Source organism: Hypanus sabinus, chromosome X2 (genome assembly GCF_030144855.1).
Source record: "Hypanus sabinus isolate sHypSab1 chromosome X2, sHypSab1.hap1, whole genome shotgun sequence".
Taxonomy (NCBI): Eukaryota; Metazoa; Chordata; class Chondrichthyes; order Myliobatiformes; family Dasyatidae; genus Hypanus; species Hypanus sabinus.
This window is the reverse complement of record NC_082739.1, coordinates 2,582,037-2,607,039: the sequence shown is the minus strand read 5'-3', so window position 1 is coordinate 2,607,039 and position 25,003 is coordinate 2,582,037. Positions and strand designations below refer to the sequence as shown.

The following is a 25,003-nucleotide window of genomic DNA, read 5'->3' as shown; positions in this document are numbered from 1 at the left end:
AGGTGACAGTAACTCAAATAACCACACGTTACAAAAGTGGTGTGCAGAAGAGCATCTTTGAATGTACAACATGTCGAACCATGAAGTGGATGGGCTACAGCAGCAGAAGACCATGAACATACACTCAGTGGCCACTTTAGTAGGTACAGGAGGTACCTGATAAAGCGGTTACTGAGTGGTATATGCAAGGGCACATATTTCTCATTTTGAAGGACATCAGTGGGTCAAATGACAATCCAATAACTACATGGTCACAGCCAATAGCACTGTCTTTTTTCTCGCCAGACTTTATTGAAGATAGCGGTTGTCAGAAGATTATTCCAGATCATTTATTCAGGCTTCTGTTTACTGATCTAGTAATGGAATCATTGAGGCGTTGCCTCTCTCTGATAGCTTCTCAATAGCTGTGCTTGCAATTCTATTTCTTGTGGATAGGCTCATGTCCCCTACAGCCCCGACCCCACCTCCCGTGCCCATCTCACAAAGGCATCAAACATTCATAAATCAGATGGGGTGTAACTGTGCACCTGTCACTTGCCACAATAAAACATTCCTCTTTATTGAAGCAATTTCCATTTTCCTAACTTTAGCTCTGTGAAGTCATTTTTTCTCAATAATAATAATTTCATATGAAATTTCAGCAATTATTTGAAACTAAGTGAACAGGAAAATTGAGGGGTACAAATTAAGGGTACGGAGAGCAATGGCCTAGGTGCAGGACAATGGGACTGGGCAGGAATAATAGTTTGGCATGGACTAATGGGCCAAAAGGCCTGCTTCTGTGCTGTAGTGTTCTATGACATTATGATTCTATGAAACTACCACACTGAGATAAACTGTCCACATGTTGGCCCACACAGTATCTTGACGCAAACCTGATTTTCCTGAGAAATACCAGCCATTTCCCAATCTGTGCTAGAATATCACCAAGTATGCACACAGTTAATCAAAAACTAGGGGGCATAAGTTTAAGGTGAAAAGGAAAAGATTTAAAAGGGTCGAGAGGGCAACTTTTTCATGCAGTAAATGGAATGAGCTGCCAGAGGAGGTGGTTGAGTCATGTACAACAACAACAACATGTAAAAGTCACTTGGACAGGTACATGGGTAGGAAAGATTTAGAGGGATATGGGCCAAATGCAAGCAAATGGGATGAGGTTAGATGGGCATCTTGGTCTCTATGATCAAGTTGGGCTGATCAGCCTACTTCTGTGCTGTATGATTCTATGACTCCAAATACTGTGCGAACATGAAGGGTCAAAGGTGATTTCTGGATTTTTTTTTGTTGACTCTGGCAAAAGTCCCTTGGAGTGTAGATATGGGGAGATTTGATAGGGATAGACAAAATTATGAGGGGCAGAGATAGGGTAAATACATTTCCACCAAGGCTGGGTGAGACCTAGAGGTCATGAGTGAAGGTTGAAAGGAAAAACATTTAAGGGGAACATGATGGGGAACTTCTTCACTCAGAGGATCGTGCAAGTGTGGAATGAGCAACCAGTGGACTCAGATCCTCCAGTTTCAGTGAAGTTTGGATGGGAGGGGAGGGATATGGAGGGCTATTGTCCAGGTGTGAGTTGATGGGACAAGGCAGATTAATAGTTCAGCACGGAGTAGATGGACCAAAGGGCCTGTTTGTGTGCTGAACTGCTCTATGACTCTGTGACTCTGCTTTGACTTTGGAGTAGTCTAAGAGTTAGGAAAACTATAAATATCTACACTTCCTCACCATATACCCTGGGAAATCTATACCTGCTGAACCTGGTGTAGAAACGGCAAATCACTAAGTTGAATGGAGAGGAAAGGCAATAAAGCAGTATAATAAAACAAATGGCATACACTTTAGTTAACTAAGTTCACTTAACAATGCTTAAAAGCAATAAATTCTTAATTATTTTTAAACTTCTCAATTCTTTAAAATAACTTTTAACATTTGTTACTGGTTTGAGCCAGGTTCACATACCTGTGCTCTGTACAAGATACATTAACAATGTAATTGAAATGCATATTAATGTCACACATCTTTAGATCTGATTAAACTAATTACTTCATATTCTTTGGCTGCATCAGGTATAGTGCAACTTCTTTGTCCAAGAATCACACTTCATTTCCTAATCAAGACTAATAATGGATTCATTTTTAACTATTCCTCCCTCAAAGCACACACTACAGCCTGACATAAAGAACTCCAACCCTTCATCTATCTAGATTTACAACATTTTGGGCAGCCAAGGCGTTTTAGTAGGTCCGCCTAACTTCATACAAAGGCCAGCTGGTGCCGCCATCTTCTTTTGCCCAAGAGGACATGTCAATCAGGGAGGTGGACGTGGTGTCGGCTGATTCCTCAGATGAGAGGTGAATGGTCTTGGCGGCTAGTTCAGAGGATACAGTCATGAATGGGGCACACCCATAGGCTGAGGTGACTGGGTAACCAGAACTGAAGTGCATCTCCTCCATCGGGTGAAGAGAGTAGGGCTGAGAGCTCTGGCTTGGCTCACCGTTGTTCCGAGCGACATTCTTGTACTGAGATGAAGAGGCAGACTCTGTGTCGGGCATGGAGTGGTTGCCATGGTGCTGTGATTGACAGTTAGCGGCTGTTGCTTGCATCTGCTGGAGCGTGTCGCAAATTGCAGTGCCATGACTAACATTTTCTTGCATGCTGTCCCAGGAATCTCTCTGAAGAACAAAGCAAGAGCACTTTATGAACTTTTGAACTTCAATGCCTCGAGTAATAAAGGCAAACATGCCATAAGCCTTCTCAACCACCCTATCAACCTGTGTAGCCATTTTCAGGAATCTATGAACTTGAACCCCAAAATCCCTCTGCTTTTAGCAAATGTGAATATATACTCACACATCTCTCTGTTCTTGTGCCCTTTTTAGAAATGTATCCTCTGGCCTGTCTTACTTCTTTACATTGCAAAGGTGCATGGGTTAGGGTTAGTAAGTTGTTGCCAGGAGCGTGGCAACACTTGCGCTGCACCCAGCACATCCTCAGACTGTTGGTCATTCATTGATGCAAATGAATTTCTCTGTATGTTTTGATGTTTCAATGTGCATGTGAAGAATAAAGCAAAATTTTTAAAATTAATCTTCAAAACTATCAACTGATCTTTGGAATATGGGAGGAAATCAGAACATGCAAAAGCCAACCCACACAATCATAGGGAAATGCGAAAACTCTGCGCAGACAGCATGAGAGGACAGGATTGAACCTGAATCACTGGAGCTGGGGGTCAATGGCCAGACTTCATTAGGAGATTGGAGGTGGAGAGGGCATGAGCATGATTATATCAGAGGATTTGTCCTGGGACCAGCACAAAAAAGGCTTGACAGTGCCTTTACATTCTGAGAAGTTAGCATAGATCAGCATGTCATCTAAAACTGACAATCTTCTATGAGTCTTGCTGAAGGGTCTCGGCCTGAAACTTCGACTGTACTTTCTTCCACAGATACTGTTGAGTTCCTCCAGCATTTTGTGTCCATTACTTGAACTCCTATTGATGCACAGTGGAGAGTATCCGAACTGGCTGCATCATGGCCTGGTATGGAAGCACCAATGCCCAAGATCAGAAAAGTGTACAGGAAATGGTGGACACAGTGCAGTCGATCACAGGCAAAGCCCTCCCCATCACTGAGCACATCTACAAGGAACACTACCACAAGAAAGTAGCATCCATCATCAAGGGCCCCCGTCATCCAACCCATGCTCTCTTCTTACCACTACCATTGGGCAGGAGGTACAGGAGCCTCAGGTCTTGAACCACTGTGGATAACTTCATTCACGTCAACACTGAACTGACTCCACAACTTATGAACTCATTTTCAAAAACTCTATAATTCATCTTCTCAGTATTAGTTACTTACTTACTTATTTATTTGTCTTCTTCTGGTTGTTTATCATCCTTTATTTATGCATAGTTTTCTGTAAATTCTATTGCAATTTCTTTATTTTCCTGTGAACGCTTGCAAGAGAATGAATCTCAAGTTGAAAGTAAATTTATTATCAAAATACATACCCTGAGATTCATTTTCCTGTGGGCATTCACAGTAAACACAAGAAACACAAGAGAATCAAAAAAACTGCACGCAAGACAAACAAGCAACCAGTGTGCAAACAGCAACAAACTGTGCAAATACAAGAAGGAAACAAACAAGATAATAATAATAAATATTCAATGTATCGAGAACATGGAGGTCTTGATAAACCTGATTCTGATAAGGGTCTCTATAGTGGATGGAGAGTGGGAAGGGGGCAGGGAGAGGGGAAGCACCAGAGAGACATTCTGTAATGATCAATAAACTAGTTGTTTGGATCAAATGACCTTGCCTGGTGTTTAAGGGCTGAGTGTGGTGAGGTCTGGACCCCTGCCACATCTGCCCCTGGCACGCCTTCTCTGCCAGCTGTCCCACACCCCTTCCACCCTCTCCATTCCCAACATCCTTTGCTCCCACCAGGTTTACAAACTCGCTCCCTGCTCCATGTTGAGAAATACAGCACTGTGCAAAAGTCTTAGGCACCCTGGTGCTCTCTCTCTGTCTCTCTCTCTCTCTCTCTCTCTCTCTCTCTCTCTCTCTCTCTCTCTCTCTCTCTCTCTCTCTCTCTCTCTCTCTCTCTCTATTTTATATATATATCTATGAGCCCAAGTACATTTGCACAGTAGTGTAGATACAGTACTTTGATGATAAATTTACTTAGATTTTGACATTGCTGCATTTCCTGTAGAGACAGAGCATCATCCACAAGACATTAAAGCAAGGTGATCACTCAACTCCAATGGGGGATTCAGGAGAAACATTTTACCCTGCATTTACCCAGTATTTTGCAGTGAATTGGAAGGACACACTTAAATGGAAAAAGAATATCTATGAGCAACAAGAGGATATAAGGTTTGATAGGGAGACTTGGACCCATTACAGACAAGTTGGCGTTTTTGTGCTATAACTTAATACAACTGTAATACTTTACTGTCTTCAACTGTTAATTGCAAAGACTCAATTATTCCCTTGATGTGGTTCCTGGCTTTGGCTTTGAGCAAGCTCCCATAATTAGCCACCTGATGACTTAAGGCAGGATGTGCAGGATATTCTTGACAATTAATGACATATTACAGGTGAATATTTGAATATCTCTACCATTGCACTACATTCAACAGGTGTGTAGCTCTCCACAAGTAGCATGGACATTCAGATACAAAGTTAAGTTTTTAAATTGTATTTACCAATATCATCAGAGATGATTCATCTGCCAAATATTTTAATGTATTAAGTATCTAAAATATATTGAAGGATGTGCTGTATATCTAAAAACACTTCATGATTTTGCCTGGGGTCATTAACGTTTCTTCAGCACTTCAACCACTGTTGTCATTTTGCAGAATGTTTCTTACTCAGATTCAACTACGGATTAGATCACACTACTGATTTACAGACCCTGCGCACTCGTAAAATTATTTTGATTGTTTTGGGTTGTTCTGTGTGGCTTGTGCCTTCTCTTTCAGCTTTGCAGAAAATTATCACCCTCATATTTCTGAGCATTTTATACATCAATTCACTTCCCTCGGGAATAAGCCTATTCAACTAGATTGTTAATGGCATTGTATTCCTGATTGGACTTCAGTTACAGGTTGCAATAAATTGCTCCAATGACTTTTCTTCCGTTTAGAAGGCAGGAATATCATCATGGAATGCTGCAGGAGCTCAGCAGGTCAGGTAGTATTTATGGAGGGGAATAAACAGTTGACATTTTGGGCTGAGACCCTTCATCAGGACTGGAAAGGAAGTGGGGCAGAAAAGTTCAAAGTTCAAAGTAAATTTATTCTCAAAGTATGTACAGTGCTTTGAAAAAGTATTCAGCCCCTACAACTATTTTCATATTTTACTCTCATTTTCTAAATTTAAAATGTACTGAAATATGATTTTTGAGCTGATGCACCATCAATAACTCACACTGAGACGTAGGCGAGATATCGGCTTTTATTGACTGGAAGAAGGAACCAGGAGTGAGTGTCTATCATACAAGGTCTTGGAGACTGAGGCCGAGCTTCAGGCTGCAGGTCTCCTTTATACAGGGGCCTGTGGGAGGAGCCACAGGGGCGTGTCCCGACAGGCACATAGTTCACCACATGAGCTAATCTACAAAACATTCTGCATCATGTCAAATCAAAAGAAAAATTCCAAGATCTGTCAACAATTTACTAAAAATTAAAAACCAAAATTGAGCTGAAAAAGTATTCATCTGCTTTGTAATTACTATGCTAACTTTCCTCAAGTGCAATACTGCATATTACCTTACAAGCTCACCCAATTTATCGATGTAGAAAATTGGAGGATCACCTGTTTTCAATGAACTCATAAGGATAAATACCCCTTCTCTCTGTAAAGTCCAACAGTATGGTGGATTTTCAACAGACCAAACCAAAATGACGACAAGGGAGCATTCGAGACAAGTCAGGGAAATGATAATAGAGAAACACAAATCCGGGGAAGTGTACAAGACCACCTCAAAGGCACCTCGGAGCTCAGTGCAGTCCATTGTGGAAAAGTGGAAAAATATGAAACTACAGCCACACTGCCTAGGTCAGGGCAGCCTCTAAACTTAGTCACTAGAGAGGAATGGCACTTGTACGAGAGGCTACTGTGACACCAGTCACTCTGAGTGAGTGGCCTTCTCCCTGTAACCTATAAAGCCCTGGCTTAATAAAAAGCTTATCCTTGCCCGTAAAGACTTTGCAAACATCACTTAGAAGATACTATACAGATGTGGAAGAAGGTCTTGTGGTTGGATGAGACTAAAGTGGAACTTCTTAGCCTCAACACTAAGGGGTACCTGTGGCATAAATCTAATACTGCGTATCAGCCAGCTAACACCATCCCGACTGTAAAGCATCATGTCATGGGGATGCTTTTCAGTAGCAAGGACTGGAAATCTGGTCAGGATTGATGGGAAGATGAATGCTGCTAAATACAGAGAGATTCTGGATAAGAACCTGTTAGCCTCTGCTAGAGGCTAAAACTGGGGAGGAAATTAGTCTTTCAGCAGGACAAAAACTCAAAGCACACTACCAGAGGAATCAACTTAAGGAAATTGATGTCCTTCAGTGGCCGATTCTGAGTCCTGACCTTAACCAAATCAAACATCTCTGGGAAGACCTCAAGACTGCTGAGTCCCCAACTAACCTGGCACAGCTTGAGCAATTTTGCAAGGATGAATGGACAACTCTTGCTCCGTCACATTGTGCAAAGCTAATAGAGACTTATCTAAAAAGATAATACCGGAATAGCTGCGAAAGCTGGTTCAACAAGTACTGAGCAAAGGGGATGATAACTGTGAAACTGCTGATGTTTCAGTTTTTGAATTTTTAGTGTTCTATGCTTCACAATTTTCCATGTTGTTTGGGCTTGACTGTGAGGGAAAAAAAGGAGTGTGTGATTCACAAGTAAAAATTCTCAGTTAAATTGATCAAAAAATGTCTGGTTGTAATACTCATTTATATCAGCAAAGGCTTGTACATTTTCAAGGCACTGTATAATATATACAACTTTGATATTCATCTTCTGGCAGCAAGAAAACAAAGAAACACAAAAACTAACAAACATCCAATGTGCTAAATGAGTCAGTTCAGCACTGAGGTGGGTGGAGCCCAGTGGCTGCAGAGTCTAGATCACCAAATCCTTCAAGTGACTGCAAAAAATCCAAATTGTTCAGGTGGTTCAAAAGCACACCCCCAAAGGAAAATTACTGGCTGTGGATTGCAGAGATGGTAGCTGAGAAGAGGTATATTTAGTAGAATAGTTTTGTGAGCTGCCCGCAAAATGTCTTGGGAAAATTTTAGGAACAGAAGCAAGAGTAAGAAAATGCAGGAGGGAAAGAAGTATAAGCTAGTAGGTGAGGGGTAAGACTAGGTGAGGGGAAAGGTGAGTGATTCTGACATATCTGTCCATGGCTACCTCATGTTCTATCTGGGTAGCCTTCAACCTGATGACATGAAAATCAAATTCTCTCCCAATCCCTTCTCTCTTTTTCCATTCCCCATTTTGGTTCCTCTCTCATCCCTTCTGTTCTCCTCACTAGCCTATCACTTACCTCTGATGTCCTCCTCCTTTCCTTTCTTCCATGATCCACTCTCCTCTCACATCAGATTCCTTCTTCGTCACCCCTTTACCTCTTCCACTTATCTCCTCCCAGCTTCTCACTTCATCACCCCTCCCCCACCAGTCCACCTTCTCCCTCACCTGGTCTCACCTACCATTGCTAGCTTGTACTCCTTCTCCTCATCCTCATCTTCTTATTCTGACTTCTGACCCTGGCTTTCTTCCAGCAAGCCAGATACAGCCATCAGACCTGAAGGTTTCTCAGTTTACAGAACGGACCTAACTGTTGAGCCAGAAAGCAAAAGGTATGTGTTTCATGATAAACTCTCTGTGGTGCTCCAATGTGGCAGTTTTGTTGAGTTTGTGTTCCCCTGACCTTGAACACCTAACAGTCAAATGCTGTCCATTCTACTTACCTATGGAGTTCTCCATAATTTTGGTGGCAGCTTGCATACCACCAGCAGCCAACTGTAATCAAGTATTTGAGATACTGCGTGATGCCATCTCCAAACAAGAAACAGTCCATCCTGATGCATTTCAAATCAGTCAGAGACTTCAACCAGGCTTGTTTGAAGAAAGCCCTGCCCAATTACCATCAGCATATAACCTATAGCAGCAGAGGTCCCTACATACCAGACCACTGTTACACAAAGATAAAGAAAGTCTCCTGTTCCTGCCCAGACTGCATTTTGGTAAATCGGATCACTTGGCTGTCCTCCTCCTATCTGCATACAGGCAGAGGCTAAAGAGCAAAGCTCCAGATATTAGGACAGCAAAAAAGTGGTTGCAGGAGGCAGAGGAGCAGCTGGCTATCAGATTGCTTTGAGTCAGTGGACTCACCCGTGTTCAACCGCTTATCTAGCGATCTGAATGAATACATCATGGTTGTAATATACTTTAAAACAGTTGTAGACAAGTGTGTTGCCACTAAATCATTCAGTCTTCCCCAACCAGAAGACCCTCAGTCTGTTGAGGGCCAGATCCAAGGTATCCAGGTCTGGGGACCAAGTAAATTACAAAAGGTATGATCTCCAGAAAGCCATCTCATGGTCGAAGTGGTAATTCCTGACTAAACTTGCATCAATGAAGGATGCTCGATTGTTGTGGCATAGAAGTATCAGAAAAAATTAAGAAGGAATGGGAAAAAGAACTTCATTGTCTTATACCCACAAAGCAGTGGGAGAAAATTTTACAATTAGTCAATTCCTCTTCTATTTGTGCTAAACATGCCCTAATACAATTTAAGGTTGTACATAGGGCTCACATGTCCAAGGATAAACTTGCTCGATTTTACTCCCATGTTAATCCCTGTGACAGATGTCATTCTGATGTTGCTTCATTGACCCATATGTTTTGGTCTTGCCCTTGTTCGCAAAATTATTGGAAAGATATTTTCGGTATTATTTCAACAGTTCTGAATATCAAATTGCAACCATATCCTATTACTGCAATTTTTGGTTTACCAATAGTGGACACTATTTGTTTATCCCCCTCAGCTCGATGGATGATTGCATTTGTTACATTAATGGCTAGAAGATCTATCCTATTGAACTGGAAAGAAATTAATCCTCCAACTATATTTCAGTGGTTTTTTCAAACTATCTCTTGTTTGAGCTTAGAAAAAATTAGAAGTTTTGTCTTTGATTCTTCAGTTAAATTTGAAGAAACTTGGAGACCATTTATCAACATTTTCATATCAGTTAAACTGACTTTTCCTAAACCCTGTTTCTATTATCCTTAATTATTTGGATGGAGGTGCGGAGTTATTGATGCTACTGTGTATATTTGACATAATGCAATGGCCCATGTTGGTTAGGGTTTTTTTCCTTTTCTTTTTTTGGGGATTTTTTTTTCTTCTTTTTTACTCCCTTTGTTTGTAATCACTATGAGTTTGGGAGGTTATTATATATAGATTATCATCTATATGAATGTATACTTAACCTATTAATTATGTACTTTCAAACTCTCTGTATTCATGTTTCATTTATGTTTGTTCAAAATTAATAAAAAGATTTAAAAAGAAAGTGCAGGGCTTGAATACCATCACCTCTTAACAAAGTTAAATCAAGTGACATAGGCGACAGCAGGGCTTTGACTCCAGATGAGCTCAATGCTTTCTATGCTTGCTTTGACCATCAAAACATGGATGAACCATCAAGAACTCCCACAGCTCCCAATGACCCTGTGATTTCAATCTCTGAGGCCGATGTGTGGGCAGCCTTCGAAGAGGATGAACCCACAAAAAGCATCAGGCCTAGACAGGGTACCTGGCCAAGTAGTGAAGACCTGTACTGATCAACTGCCTGGAGGGTTCACTGAGATCTTTAACCTCTCGTTTTGGTAGTCTGAGGTATCTATCTACTTGAAGCAGACTTCATTTATACCGGTGCCTAAGAAGAATGTGGTAACCACTCTCAATGACTTACTTATTATTATTTCTTTCTTTTGATATTTGCACAGTCTGTTGTCTTTTGCACACTTTTTGAATGCTCAAGCTGGTTTAGTCTTTCATGGATTCTATTATGTTACTATTCTATGGATTTATTGAGTACGCCCACAAAAAATAAATCTCAGGGTAGTATACAGTGTGGTGACATTCACACTGTCAAGGTGTGGTGTACCTTGATAATAAATTTACTTTAGAACATAGAACATAGAAAACCTACAGCACAATACAGGCCCTTCAGCCCACAAAGCTGTGCTGAACATGTCCCTGTCTTAGAACTACCTAGGTTTTACCCATAGCCCTCTATTTTTCTAAGCTCCATGTAGCCATCCAGGAGTCTCTTAAAGGACTCTATTGTATCCACCTCCACCACCACCACCACTGGCAGCCCATTCCACACACTCACCACTCTCTACATAAAAAACTTACCCCTGACATCTCCTCTGTACCTAACTTTGAACTTTTAACTTTTCTTTTGCAGTCTTGATGAATGGTTTCAGCCTAAAACTTTGACTATTTACACTCCTCCATAGATGCTACCTGGCCTGCTTAGTTCCTCCAGCATTTTGCTCAAGATTTCCAGCATCTGCAGAATATCTTGTGCGCACGTTCATGGAATTTCAGATTTCCCTGGCAAAGATTTCAGCTTAATGCCAGTTGGTTTATTCAAACCACCCAGTAATCAGCATCACCTTGCATTAAAATCACTAATCTTGTTAATTACTTACCTTGAGTTACAAGTTTAATAGAAAATCAAGTACATAACTAAGTGCATAACTAAGTAAATGTATTAGACTCATCAATTTCGATTAAGCTTGTTCCTCTCCACCAACAGATCTCTGAACAGCCAATTAATCCATAAAACTACCTCCACATCTTGTGTTCTTTTTGCACCATTTATTTATTTTTATATATTTTATTTTATAGTCATTTTTATGTATTGAGATAAGGGCAAGGAATTGTCTCAGTTCAAACACAACTTCAAAAGTTTTTGGTCAACCTAACTGCACAATACTACAGGTTTGTCACAAACAAGAAGCAAAATGGAGATTTACATACCAGTAGGAAATGGGGTGACTCATTGGGAAAAGGAGGAATGAGAGGTGCAAGAGGCTGAGGTGCAAAAATGGAACTTGTTGCAGTTGGAAAGGTCGGTGTGCGGTAATCTCCAAATGTTTCTGTGATGTATGGATCAAGCAGATGTTGATACCCAGTGATGGCTGGTGGCTCACACCCAAAGGACTTGCTGCTCAGTGAAGGTGAGTACACATCCGCTGAGTAATGTTTGGATGAAGGGCAATGAGGCAGGTCCGAATCAGAGAGATAAGGTCTTCTTACACCATAGTAGCTGGGTATAACATGGGAACCTATTCCAACAGAATCAAAACATGTTATTTCTCATTCCAGCTGGTCAATAAAAGTCAGCATTAATAACAATCATAAAGTGCTTTAAATATAGAATATAGAACATTGCAGCACAGTACAGGACCTTCAGCCCATGATGTTGTGCTGTCCTTTTAACCAACTCTAAAATCAATCTAGCCCTTCCCTCCCACACAGCCCTCCATTTTTCTATAATCCATGTACCTATCTAACAGTCTCTTAAATGCCCCTAATATATCTGACTCTACCACCACCCATGGCAAGGTGTTTTATGCACCTACCACTCTCTGTAAAGAACTTACCTCTGATATCCCGTTAATACCTACTTTCAATCACCCTCATATTAGACACTTCCACCCTGGGAAAAACTCTCTGGCTATCCATTCTATCTATGCCTCATATCATCGTGATGATTTTAACTGGCAATTGAAAACACTCACTAGAGGATCCTTATTTAATTGAACTGAAGGATGCATTGCTTTTTTTTATCCTGTTTAGTTGTAGGTATTGGTGAGAATTCCAGATACTGTTTTGGGTAGTTTGAATTTGTCAGAATAAAATATGCTTATGGAAGCACATACAAGAGTAGAAATTGATCTGGGGTTGTTTTTTAAGCTTATAATCAATGAAGGGGTAGATGTTGGCCTGACACTCTAGGGAATTAGTGCTGGGGCAACTGGGTCAACAGGATGGGGCAAATGTAATTTGTTCCTTCTCATTGCCCATCAACCTGTACTTCACTAAACCCCTGTTAAACTACGATTAGGAATGCCAACCATTCCATGCCTAGACTGCATTTTTGGACATCTGATCACTTCCAGTAAGATGGTGGCGCGTGTGAACACAGCAGCCTCTGGGGGGCCAACCAAAGGTTCTTTTTTCTTTGTAAAATCCATTTCTTATGATCCAAAGACAATTCTACTCCAAGAATACCAAGTACTGCAGGCCACTCCATCAGTGAGCTGCTCATTGATCAGAGTAGCCGGACAGGTGTCGACAGGGCTGGCCTGGATGTTGGAGAAGGAGACGGTTGAGATATCAGAGGAACTGGTTTGGGTACATGAAGAGCTGACATGACAGCAAACCGTGATGCTGCCTACTACTCGGAAGCTTCGAAGTTGGTGATTGTCTCAGACATTTCACTTGCGACTGCTGTTGGACAGTGATAATGTAAGTTACCACAGGCCTAGTGCAGGGACAAATGACATGGAGCTGTGTAGCCTCAGTTGTAGTGAGGACTAGGCCTCAAGCCTCGGGCTTGCCTCTGCTGCAGACCAGGTATTTACAGCTTGGTATCTGAGCTCAGCTGGGGCCTGGCCTCTGGCCTCTCCTGTTGGTGCTGCCATCCCATGTTCAAGTGGTGGAATGACAGGCTGGATTGCATGCATCTGTGCTCTGTCTAGAGCCTACCATCGATTGCTGGACATTGTCGCTCAGGGCCTTGTCGCTACATGCTTTTTTGAGTGAATATGCTTCTTTGCTTACTATTTTGAATTATGTTACTTGCTATTTTGAGTTATGTTCCTCGCTATTTTGAATGCTGTGCACCTTGGCCCCAGAGGAATGCTGTCTCATTCAGCTGTATCTATGTATGGTTTGAATGATAATTAAACTTGATTTGATTTGACTTGGCTGTCCTTCTCCTATCTGCATACAGGCTGGGGCGAAAGAGCAAAGCTCCAGAGATGAGGACAGCAAAGAGGTGGTCACGGGAGGCAGAGGAGCGGCTACGGGATTGCTTCGAGTCAGTGGACTAGGCCGAGTTCAAAGACTCATCTGTGGATCTGAATGAATCCAACAACTTTATTAAAACAGTCGTAGACGAGTGTGTGCCCACAAAATCATTGGGGAGAGTCCTCACCAACCAGAAGCCGTGGCTGAACCATGAGATCTGCAGTCTGCTGATGGCCAGATCAGAGGCATTCAAGACTGGTGACCACAAAAGTTACAAAAGGTACAGGTACGATCTCCGGAAAGGCATCTCACTGGCGAACTGGCAATTCCGGACCAAACTTGAATCAATGAAGGATACTCAACAGTTGTGGCAGGGCTTGAATACTATCACCTTCTATAAAGTTAAATCAAGCGACATAGCATGCAGGGCTTTGCTTCCAGATGAGCTCAATGACTTCTATGTTCGTTTTGATTATCAAAATGTGGAGGGACCTTCACAAGCTCCCACAGCCCCCAATGATCTTGTGATTTCAGTTTCTGAGGCCAATGTGTGAGCAGCCTTCAGGAGGGTGAACCCACAAAAAGCATTCGGCTCAGATGAGGTACTAAAGACCTGTGCTGATCAACTGGCTGGAGTGTTCACTGACATCTTTAACCTCTCACTTTGGCAGTCTGAGGCATCCACGCATTAGCAGCCAGTTCAAGTAGGCTTCAATTTTATTGGCGCCTAAGAAAAACGTGGTGATCTGCTTCAATGACTATCATCCAGTAGCACTTACATCCACAGTGATGAAGTGTTTTGTGAGGTTGGTGATGAAACATATCAACTCCTGCCTGAGAAGCAACTTGAATCTGCTTCAATTTGCCTACGGGAGCAACAGGTCCTCACAGATGCCATCTCATTGGCTCTTCACTCAACTCTGGAATGTCTGGACAGCAAAGATGCATACACAAGGATGTTCTTTATAGACTACAGCTCAGCATTCAACACCATCGTCCCCTCAAAACTAATCAATAAGCTCCAAGACCTTGGCCTCAATACCTCCTCGTGTAATTGATTTCCTCACTTGCAGACCCCAGTCAGTTGGATTGGCAACACCATCTCCTCCACGGTCTCCATCAGCACAGGTGTACCACAGGGCTCTGTGCTTAGCCCCCTGCTCTACTCACTTTGTACTTATGACTGTGAGTCTAAACACAACTCCAATACCATGTTTAAGTTTGCTGATGACACCACTGTTGTAGGCTGAATCAAAGGTAGTGATGAATCAGCAGAGAGGAGAGAGATTGAAAATCTGGCTGAGCGGAACCACAACAACAACCTCTCATTCAATGTCAGCAGGACCATGGAGCCGATTACCAACTTCAGAAGAAGGAAACAGGAGGTCCATGAGCTGGTTCTCATCTGGGGAATCAGAAGTGGAGAGGGTCAGAAACTTTAAATTTGCTAGGTGTTATTTTTGGAGCACCTGTTCTGGGCCCAGCACATGGGTGGAATTACAAAGAAAGGATGACAGTACCTCTACTTCCTCAGGACTTTGTGAAGATTTGGCGTGACATTTAACACTTTGACAAACATCTACAGATGTGTGGTGAAGAGTATATTGATTTGTTGCATCATAGCCTGGTATGGAAACAACTATGCCTTTGAACAGAAAATCCTACAAAGAGTAATGGATACGGCCCCATCCATCATGAGTAAATCTCTCCCCACCATTCAGCATATCTACACAAAACGTTGTCACATGAAAGCAGCATTCCTCATCAGGGACCCCCACCACCAGGATATGCTCTCTTCTCACACTGCCTTCAGGAAAAGGTACAGGAGCCTCAGGACCCACACCATCATGTTCAGGAACAGTTATTATCCCTCAAACATCAGGCTCTTGAACCAAAGTGGTTAACTTCACTCAGCTTCACTCAACCCATCTCTGAACTGTTCCAGAACCTACAGACTCACTTTCAAGGACTTTTCATCTCATGTTCTCCATATTTATTGCTCGCTTATCTATTTATTTATTTATTTGTTTGTTTGTTTGTTTGTTCATCTATCTATTTGTTTATTTGTTTGTTTGTTTGTTTATTTATTTATTACTTTATTACTATTATAATTTTCTTTTGTATTTTCAGTTTGTTGTCTTTTGCACATCAGTTGTTTGTCCGTCCTGTTGTGTATATGGTGACATATATGTACTTTGATAATAAATAAACTTTGAACTTTGATGTACAGCAGGGATTATAAACAGTAGCCATTTAGCTGAACATCCAATATGTCTTTGGTATGTGGAAGTTAACCATTGCATCCAGAGGAAACCCATGTGGTCATAGAATTATAGTGCACTACAGCACAGAAACAGGCCTTTCAGCCCAATCAGTCCATGACAACTCTTGATGTGCCTGGTCCCATTGACCCACAGCAGGATCATAGCCCTCCATACCCCTTTCATCCATGCACCTGTCCAAATTTATCTTACGTATTGAAATTCAACCATATCCACCACTTGTGCTAGAAGCTCATTCCACTCTCTCAACACCCTCTGAGTAAAGAAGTGCCCTCTCATGTTCTTCTTAAACATTTCCCCTTTCATGCTTAACCCATGACCTCTAGTTGTAGTCTCTCCCAACCTCAGTGGAAAAGCATGACCCTACGTTTACCCTATCTACACCCCTCATAATTTTGTATACCTCTATCAAATCTTTCCTCAATTGCCTGCACTCCAGGAAATAAAGTTCAAATCTATTCAACCTTTCCCTATAACTCAGGTCCTCAAGTTCCAGCAACATCCTTGTAAATTTTTTTGTACTCTTTCAATTTTATTGTTATTGTTCCTGTAGGTGGATGAACAGAAGGACAGGAAGTCAGGATGGAACCCAAGACCCTGGTGCTCTCAAGCAGCTGCATTACGTCGAGCAACACTGTGCCTCTTCAGTTAAGGTCTGATATCATTGCCTCTTAATGAAATTCCCCAGCAAAAATCATTCTCCTCCTGTGAGAATTCTGTTCTGGGATTGTGTTCTTCCCATTTAACATCTAAAGAGGAATATCACTGTCTGGATCATCTCTCCCATGTGGAACGTGGCTTTTCAAAGTAGCTGAGCAGTTTCAGCCCAGAGTGTTTGGGTATAGATCAGAAAAAATCATGTTGGTATTACTGAAGTATGAACACACCATGCTTGGTTATGTCTCATATTATGTTATAAAACATCTAATGAAATTAATGTTTTGGCCCCTTATCTAAGAAAAGACATGCTGGCATGGGGAGGGCCACAATGAGATTTACGAGAATGACCCTGACAATGAAAGTGTTAATGTATAAGGGGTGTTTGATGGTTCTGGGCCTGTGCTCACTGGAGTTTCGAAGAATGGGTGGAGGGGCGGGGAACTCATTGAAACCTATCAAATATGAAAGGCCTTGACAGAATGGATGTGGAGAGGATGTTTCCTATAGTGGGGGAGTCTAGAATCAGAGGTCACAGATAGAGTGGATGTGGAGAGGATGTTTCCTATAGTGGGGGAGTCTAGGACCAGAGGACACAGATAGAGTGGATATGTAAAGGATGTTTCCTATAGTGGGGGAGTCTAGGACCAGAGGACACAGTTAGAGTGGATGTGGAGAGGATGTTTCCTATAGTGGGGGAGTCTAGAATCAGAGGTCACGGCCTCAGAAATGAGGGACATCCTCATAGAACAGAAATGAGGAGGAATTACTTTAGCCAGAGGGTGGTGAATCTGCAGAATTCATTGCCACAGATGATTGTGGAGGCCAAGTCATTGGATACATTTAGAAGTGAAGGATGATAGGTTCTTGATTAGTAAGGACATCAAAGGTTAAGAGGAGAAGGCAGGAGAATGGGGTTGAGAGGGATAATAAAACAGCCGTGACAGATTGGTGGAGTAGATTCAATGGGCTAAATGCCCTAATTCTCCTCCTGTGTCTTATGGTCTTATGAATGGTCACAAAAATAGTCCTTTCTATATATGTCCTTTCCCATATTATAACATGGGAAATAATAACTATTAAGTTATTATTAATTTATTACAGCATTGAACATTGGTATGGGCACCACAGTAACGTGGAGGTTAGCACAATGCTATTACAGCTCGGGGCATCAGAGTTCGGAGTTCAATTCCAGTGCTGTCTGCAAGAAGTTTGTACATTCTCCATGTGGAATGCATTGGTTTCCTCCCACAGTCCAAGGACGTACTGGTAGGTAGGTTCATTGGTCATTGCAAATTGTCTTCTGATTAGGCTAGGGTTAAATCGAGGGACTGCTGGGCAGTGCAGCTCCAAGGGCCAGAAAGGCTTGCTCAATAAATATATAAATATATTGTTAGATCTCCTGATGGTATAAATATACTTATACTTCTTTTGAAGTGATTTGCATATGAGGTCATTATAAATTAATTATTTTATTGTCATTTTTTCTCTGCAGCCTTTGCACTTTGAGGAAATGAACTTGCACGTATCATTTATCTGTATTGATCTCATGCAGTAAGCAAATCATTTTACTGTTATAACACAACATACTTTAAACAGAACTACACTGTCCATATGTGCACAGGTGCAATGAAAAACTTACTCGCAGTAGCATCACAGGGACAGGCCATCAGATACACAACATTCACAAGAGAAATAAATTAAACATAAGTTATACACAATTGGAAAGAAAGAGTCCATTTAAGCACACAGAGGTCAACATTTTCCTAGTGTTGCTAAGCTGTAGTGATTATGGCTTTGCCAGTTGATTCAATAACTGAATGGTTGAAGGGAAATAGTTGTTCCTGAATCGGGTTGTCTGAAAATGCAGGTTTTGTACCTCCTGCCCAAGAAGATGGATGATGGGGATAAGACCATAAGACAGAGGAACTGAATTAGGCCATTCAGCTTCGCCATTCCATCATGTCTGACCCGGATCCCACTCAATGCCACACACTACTTTTTCACCATATCCTTTGATACCCTGACCGATCAGGAAACTATCAACTTCCGCCTTAAATATACCCATGGACTTGGCCTCCACCGGAGTCTGTGGCAGATCATTCCACATATTTAATTTTTACTCTCTGGCTAAAAAAAAATCCTCCTTACCTCTGTTCTAAAATGTCACCCCTCAATTTTGATGCTGTATTCTCTAGTTTTGGAAAGCCCCACCAGAGGAAACATCCTCTCCACATTCACCTTGTCTAGTCCTTTCAATATTTGGTAGGTTTCAATGAGATCCCCTCCCATTCTTCTAAATTCCAGTGAGTACAGGCCCAAAGCTGCCAGACACTCAACATATGTTAACCTCTTCATTCCCAGAATCATCCTCATGAACCTCCTCTGGACTCTCCAATGACAACACATCCTTTCTGAGATATGGGGTCCAAAACTGTTGACAATACTTCAAGTACAACCTGACTAGTGTCTTATAAAGCCTCAGAATTATCTCCTTGCTTTTATATTCTATTCCCCTTAAAATAAATACTAATATTGCATTTGCCTTCTCTACCACAGACTCAATCTGTAAACTAACATTCTGGGAGTCTTGCATAAGGACTCCTAAGTCCCTCTGCATCTCTGATGTTTGAACCTTCTCCCCCATTTAGATAATAGTCTGCACTATTGTTCCATTCACCAAAATGCATTATCATACATTTCCCAACACTGTGTCCCATCTTCCACCTTTTTGCCCATTCTTCCAATTTGTCCTGCAATCACATTGCTTCCTCAGCACTACCCACCCCTCCACCTATCTTCGAATCATCCACAAACTTTGCCACAAAGCAATCAATTCCATTATCCAAATCATTAACAAACCATGTGAAAAGTAACAGTCCCAACACTGACCCCTGAGGAACACCACTAGTCACTGGCAGCCAATCAGAAAAGGCCCCTTTTATTCCCACTCACTGCCTCCTGCCCATCAGCCATTCCTCTATCCATGCCAGTATCTTCCCTGTAACACCATGGAATCTTACCTTGTTAAGCAGCCTCATGTGTGGCACCTTATCAAATGCCTTCTGAAGATGCAAGCAAATGACATCTGCTGCCTCTCCTTTGTCCACCCTGCTTGTTACTTCCTCAAACTCTAACAGATTTTGTCAGCAAGATTTCCAATTTACAGAAACCATGCTGACTTTGACTTATTATTAGCCTCCAAGTACCCTGAAACCTCTTCCTTCATTACAGACTCAAACACTTTCCCAACCTCTGAGGTTAGGCTAACTGGCTTATAATTTATTTTCTTTTGTCTTCTTCCCTTCTTAAAGTGTGGAATGACATTTCCAATCTTCCAGTCCTCCGGGACCATACCAGAATCAAGTGGTTGTTGAAAGGTGATGGATCTTTGATGATGCCTGCCTTCTTAAGGCAGGACCACATCTAGATACTACCCCAATGGTGAGGATGGATGTGCCCATGATACACTAGTCTCCTGTTCCTGTGCATTCAAATTGCCATAGAAGACCATAATACAACCAGTCAGTGTACTTTCAACAATACGAGAGTGGAAGTGTATTGGTGTATTTGTTGATAAGAAAAACTTACTTCACCTCCTGATATTGAGATCTGATGTTGACCTATTGAAGCTGTGTTGCACTCTTAATCAATGTCAGTAATGTATGAATCATCTCCACTAGTGTAGGTTTATTTATTGCATATGACTAGCATTGTCTTAACAATGAGGCCCTCTGTTAGTCATGGATGTCGTATCCCAGCTGTCAACGTGATACACAAGACTGGGCAGTTCAATATGGAGCGCAAGCTGTTGCCCATGCAGCAGGCTCCCCCTCTACATGCACCAGCGAGCCCAAAGGAATGACAGAGACCGATACAGTTTGGCACCAGTGGTGTCACAGGAGTTGTCAGTCAGCATTAAACTCAGTGTATGACTGCCTTAAGGACTCCAGCTCCAGATTTTTCCTCAAGGTTTACTCCCGAAGCCTTCCCCATGAGTGGGTACAGCCACAAGGCAATGGAGGTTTGAGATCAGAGTTTATCTTCTCCTAGATGAGCTGGCAACCACAGCTGATGAGCTCCATCTGCCTACAGCAACTGGTTTTAAGGCACCAATAACCTGCTTTTGCCCTTTCTCCTGGCAGTAGAAACAGTTCCACAGGGCTTAGTAGCTAAGCCACATGTGAAGGCCAGGAACTGGACTTGGTTATCAGAGTCTATTTGAAATGCATGCCATTGGGAGCATTTAATAGATGGTGGGACTTGTCCACACTACTTCCTCCGGCTACAACAACCTGAACAATGTGTTACAGTTAAAATGAGTATTAGAGAGAAAGCCAAGGCTCAATAAAGATAATTACTGGAAAAGGCACAACAGAATTACTAGCAGTTTTATGGTAGAATTACTGCACCACAGTAATTCTACCACATAAATGTTAACCTTATTCTAATCATGAGCAAGAGTTAGCAACTTAATAAAAAGTAAAGACTACTTGGATCATTTCTTGTCTACCTCGACAATTCACTAGGACATATTAGGTGAGGCCTAATTTGGAGTATCGTCCACAGTTCTGGCATTCACCTACAGGAAAGAGGTCAATGAAATTGAAAGAGTGCAGAGAAAATTTACAAGGATGCTGCTGGGGCTAGAGGACTGGAGTTGCAAGGAAAGATTGAATAGGTTAGGATTCTATTCTTTAGAATGTAGAAGACTGAGAGGAGATTTGATAGAGGTGTACAAAAAATGAGAGATTGTCAGTACCTCCAGTTGAACTCTGTCTTTTTGTGTGTTTCCCACTAGTTGTGAGTCTGGTTTTGCATTGCCATGTTCTCCTGTCCTCGCTCCTTCTGTACTCCGGCCCTGTATCACCGAGTACTCCGTCTCTCATCTGTTTCTCATTATTACCTGATTTAACCCGAGCCTAATCACAAGACAATTTACCGTGACCAATTAACCTACTAACATCTTTGGACTGTGGGAGGAAACCAGGGCACCTGGAGGAAACGCACACAGTCGTGGGGAGAACATACAGACTGCGTCAGTATTGAACTCCAATGGTCCAAGCTGTCAAAGTGTCGCACTAACTGCCACACTACTGTGACGCTTCACAGGACCATTGCCAAGTTTGCTTCTTGACACATAGCTTTTTTTAAAACCTGCAGCTCATTAACATCCAGAAATGAAATGTCAGTATTCAATAGAACAGGGAATGAACAGTAAGTTCAAACATTATACTTTCAGAATTTTTGTTTTATTTGGTGTGAAGTTTTAATCACCTTCATGGAGGCAGCAAGCACAGAAGACAGAACCCAAACCCTTTCATCCCATTGAACACTTCGCAAATATTTGGCAGAAATTCCACTTACCAGGCATTTGGACATAAGCTGGTGATTGAGAGGAATTAGTTCCTGTCTAAAGAGGAAGGAGAGTTTATTGTTAAATGTAATCAACAGTACATTCAGTACAAATGATCATCAACTTAGCAGAGTCTCCCATTCCAGTTTTATTTATTATTTATTTATTGAGCAGGCCCTTCTCGCCCCTCAAGCCGCACCACTCAGTAACCCTTCTCGCCCCTCAAGCCGCACCACTCAGTAACCCTTCTCGCCCCTCAAGCCGCACCACTCAGTAACCCTTCTCGCCCCTCAAGCCGCACCACTCAGTAACCCTTCTCGCCCCTCAAGCCGCACCACTCAGTAACCCTTCTCGCCCCTCAAGCCGCACCACTCAGTAACCCTTCTCGCCCCTCAAGCCGCACCACTCAGTAACCCTTCTCGCCCCTCAAGCCGCACCACTCAGTAACCCTTCTCGCCCCTCAAGCCGCACCACTCAGTAACCCTTCTCGCCCCTCAAGCCGCACCACTCAGTAACCCTTCTCGCCCCTCAAGCCGCACCACTCAGTAACCCTTCTCGCCCCTCAAGCCGCACCACTCAGTAACCCCAGCCTAATCACAACCCAATTAACCTACTAACCTGTGTGACTTCAGGTTGTGGGTAGAAACCCACGATGTTCACAGGGAGAATGTACAAACTCCTTACAGACAATGCTCAAATTGAACTACGAACTTTGGATCGCCCCAAGGTGTACTTGCATCGTGCTAACCGTTATGTTACCATGGTGCCCAGCAATGATACAACTCAGCAACACCTCCAATCTTTTTATATTTTTAAGGAGGCTTTACTTAATGTCTCCCTGGCATGAATGTGATCAAAGATGGACTTTCTGAACAAAACAAGGGGAAGCCAACATGATAAAAGTCCAGAGTTTTTCTCTGTGTGATAGAATGTGGAAGGCAGACATAGACCAGTACAGCACAGCACAGGCCTTCCTGCCCATCATGTCTGTGCCAACTTTGAAACCAATTTTATCTAATTCCATCATCTACCTATTTCCTGCCTCTACATGTGTCCATCTAAATGCCTCTTAAACATTTCTGTCTGCTTCTACCGCGTTCCCTGGCAACACCTCAAAAGGCAGCATCCATTAGTAAAGACCCTCACTATCTAGGACAAGCCCTCTTATCAATACTAACATCAAGGAGGATGTACAAGGACATGAAGACCCACACTCAATGATTCAGGAGCAGTTTCTTCCCCTCTACCACCAACGGACAATGAACTCATGAACACTCCCTCATTTTCCCTCTTTAGTATTTTTATTCATTTATTGTAACTTAAGTAATATTGTTATATCTTGCACTGTACCGCTGCCAGAAAACAATAAATTTTGTGACAGACATCAGTGATAATAAATCTGATTCTAGGGACCTACCACTGTCTGTGTAAAACCTTACCTTGCACATCCCCTGTAATCTTTCCATCTGTCACCCTAAGCTTCTGCTCTTCTGTATTTGATATTTCCTTCCTGAATAGAAGACTTTCTATTGACCTATCCTACTTATACCTCTTATGTGGGCAGCACAGCAGTGTAGCAGCTAGCGTAACGCTTTACAGAGATTAGAATTCAATTCCTGTAACTGTCTGGAAGGTACTTGTATGCTGTCCTTGTAACTCCCCAGTATTTGTATGTTCTCCCTGAGTAAGCTCTATTTTCCTCCCACATTCAAAAGGCATGCTAGTTTAGGGTTAGTGAGTGGTGGGCATGCTGTGTTGGCGCCAAAAGCACTGCAACACTTGCAAGCTGCCCTCAGCACATCCTTGGAATGTGTTGGTCATTGACACAAATTACATATTTCAGTATACAGTAACAAATGAAGCTATTCTTTAATTATTTTATATACTTCCATCAGATTGTCACTCAGCATCCAATGCTTCCAAGTAAACAATGCAAATTAGTTCAACCTCCCCTTGGAGCTAATACTCTCCAATCTAGTTAACATCCTAGTGAACACCTGCAGAATATCCACAGCCTCCATAGCATTCCTATGGTGTGTCAACCAGAACTACACACCATTCTTCAAATACAAACCAATCAACGTTTTATATACCAGCAACATGACTTGCCAACTTTTATACTCAATAACTCAAGCAATGATAGCAAACATACCACACTCCTTCTTTACCACCCTATCCTATTGTATCGCTATCTTCAGAGAGAAATGCAATTGCAACCTGAGATCCCTCTGTACATCAATGTTCCTGAGGACCCTGCCACTTCCCTCAGTGATCATCATTCTCCCTAAAAGGAGAAATAAAGAGACCAAGTGGGAGTTTGCCTCAGTGACAGTTCACTCCCTTAAAGCTAGCTCTACCTCTCCTCCTCTACTGGAATCATTTTTATGCAAAAATATTAACAGCACAATTTGCATGCTGCAACAGTTAATACCTTTAGATGTTGTTGGCTGAGCACTAGGAGCTTTTGCCACTTATTTGCCTTGTGTTCTGCTCTCCTTAAGAAAATGAACTTATTATCTGGCTGAGGTAACAGTTGTCAAACAAGTTGCATTTATTGTGAGAGGGGGTTCTATGATAAGCTGTCTGTCACCTGACATCAGGACCCAGCATTAGGAAAAACATGAATCAGTCACAGGTTGGAGCTAAATGCTCTCCAGATTAGAAGACAATCTGTTCATGAATCTCAGTGAATTAGTGCAGATCTTTCAATCTCCCATTTTTATCTCAGAGGGAGAACAAAGGGAGAATAGACTGGGGTCATGGTCAGGATTGGAAAGTTTCAACAGACAACATAATATCAAAGATCAGAATTTGAAAGCTAATTGTTAGACAATGTTAGAATTGATAATTCTGAAGATCTTTGGCACATTTTTACAAGATTAAAGGAGCTATATAAATGGAAGCTGCTGCTGTTATTAGAAGCAAAGGAAATGTTGTTGGAGTAGGATTTCAGAGATAAAAGTGATAGAGCGGTCCTGAATTTGTCTTCACCGTAAGCAGATCAATTACTGTAAAATTAGCAGAGAAATGCATCTACAGACAGATCCAACCAATTCACATCATGATTCAATGGAACCAACCTTTAACTGTGGTAGCTGTGCCCTCCACATGT

At 42.0% G+C, this 25,003-nt stretch overlaps 1 protein-coding gene across 1 annotated transcript in view; it reads right to left on the bottom strand.

The window, feature by feature from the left end:
- Positions 1-2,237: 2,237 nt before the first annotated feature.
- The window catches only part of pou2af2 (POU class 2 homeobox associating factor 2), a 41,896-nt gene continuing 19,130 nt past the window's right edge, over positions 2,238-25,003 (bottom strand). Inside the window, exons 3-5 of the mRNA XM_059956739.1 lie at positions 21,903-21,948; positions 11,599-11,906; positions 2,238-2,675 (exon numbers count right to left, since the gene is read on the bottom strand). Coding sequence (XP_059812722.1) covers positions 2,238-2,675; positions 11,599-11,906; positions 21,903-21,948 — 792 coding nt within the window. The remainder of the gene's footprint in view (positions 2,676-11,598; positions 11,907-21,902; positions 21,949-25,003) is intronic.